We start from the raw sequence: 1,329 nt of genomic DNA on the forward strand, positions 1-1,329 counted from the left end.
TAAAACTCTTAAATATCCATTACAGGGTCTGCTAACATTTGGGGCCGTGGCTTTGGACTTCTCCCAGGAGGAGTGGGAATACCTGGACTCTACTCAGAGGGCTTTGTACATTGATGTGATGTTGGAGAATTACAGCAACCTGGTCTTTGTTGGTGAGAACATTTTTCTTACAGAATTCGATCTTTTGTATTTACCTGGTTTATAGGTATATAAAGTCATCTGAGAAAACAATAAATGCTCTTAACTGCTGATCCATCTCTCCGGCTATCTTACCAAGTTATTAGTGAAACATTGAATGTTAAATGTGTGGAAGAGATATGCATTTCAATACACTTTGTAAGTTGGATATTTTCATTTTAGTATTGCACAAAACTGTTCGTTAATTATTTTGTGGGAAAAGAGATTTTAAAGAGAGATATTTTAAATATAATCCTTCAGAGATATTTTTTTCTGAAAGTTATTTTTTTCATCATCTATTTGCCACACCTTCTACAAGTAATGCTGCTTAGAGAAGAATGAGAATTCTGTTATCAGTCCCCACAGTGTGATGAAGATCAAGGTTCTCAACATTCATATAATGATAGGGAAAGTAAAAGCCCTCCACCAAGAGCCCTATTCTAAATAATTATTACTTGTCTTAGAGAACTTAAGGTGACATCAGCTATTGAATCTTACTTATGAGTCTATTTCTATTATCTCTAATTGTGCTCATTTCCCAGAGAACCATTGCGTGTGTGGTAAATACGAGAACGTCTTGGATCAAGACTCAAACTATATTATATGTCAGCATGTGAATATCCAAGAGAAATCTTACAAGTATAATCAGCTTGGCAAAATGCTTCATGAATCCTCCCAATGTACACCTTATGACACAAATGATTCTGCAGAAAACTGCAGCATCTACACATGTGGTAACCACAGGGATGCCTCCACTGACTCATCAAACCTAAACAGACGTAAAAGTGTGCACACTGGAGAAGAACTTTTCAAATATGAAGACTGTGGTAAATGTTTATGTTCCAATAATAGTCTAAATCCAAGTATTCACACTATAAAGATAGAAAACAAGTATACAGAAAGTGATAAACTTCTGGGTTCGGCACACAGACTTGTTCAGCAAAGAATCTATAGTGGAGATAAAGCACACAATTGTGGGAAATGCTGTTCAAGCCTCAGTACACATGAGAGACTTCATATTGGAGAGAAACCATGGACATGTAAAGAATGCGGTAAGTCTTTTAAGTGGTTATCTCACCTTAAAACCCATTGCAGAATCCATACTGGAGAGAAACCTTACAAATGTAATGAATGTGATAAGGGCTTTTCTCG

General features: G+C 36.2%; 1 protein-coding gene across 3 annotated transcripts in view; it reads left to right on the forward strand.

Moving 5' to 3' along the window:
• Window positions 1-1,329, forward strand: part of LOC106144462 (zinc finger protein 345-like) — a 36,138-nt gene that overhangs the window by 33,450 nt on the left and 1,359 nt on the right. For 2 of the 3 annotated variants that reach the window (XM_026778366.1, XM_026778367.1), the window contains 2 exons: window positions 26-152; window positions 720-1,303. In XM_026778366.1, the coding sequence (XP_026634167.1) occupies window positions 26-152; window positions 720-1,303 (711 nt within the window). The remainder of the gene's footprint in view (window positions 1-25; window positions 153-719; window positions 1,304-1,329) is intronic. The other variant, XM_026778368.1, reaches the window with a different exon arrangement.

The sequence above is a fragment of the Microtus ochrogaster genome, unplaced genomic scaffold, assembly GCF_000317375.1.
Source record: "Microtus ochrogaster isolate Prairie Vole_2 unplaced genomic scaffold, MicOch1.0 UNK130, whole genome shotgun sequence".
Lineage (NCBI taxonomy): Eukaryota > Metazoa > Chordata > Mammalia > Rodentia > Cricetidae > Microtus > Microtus ochrogaster.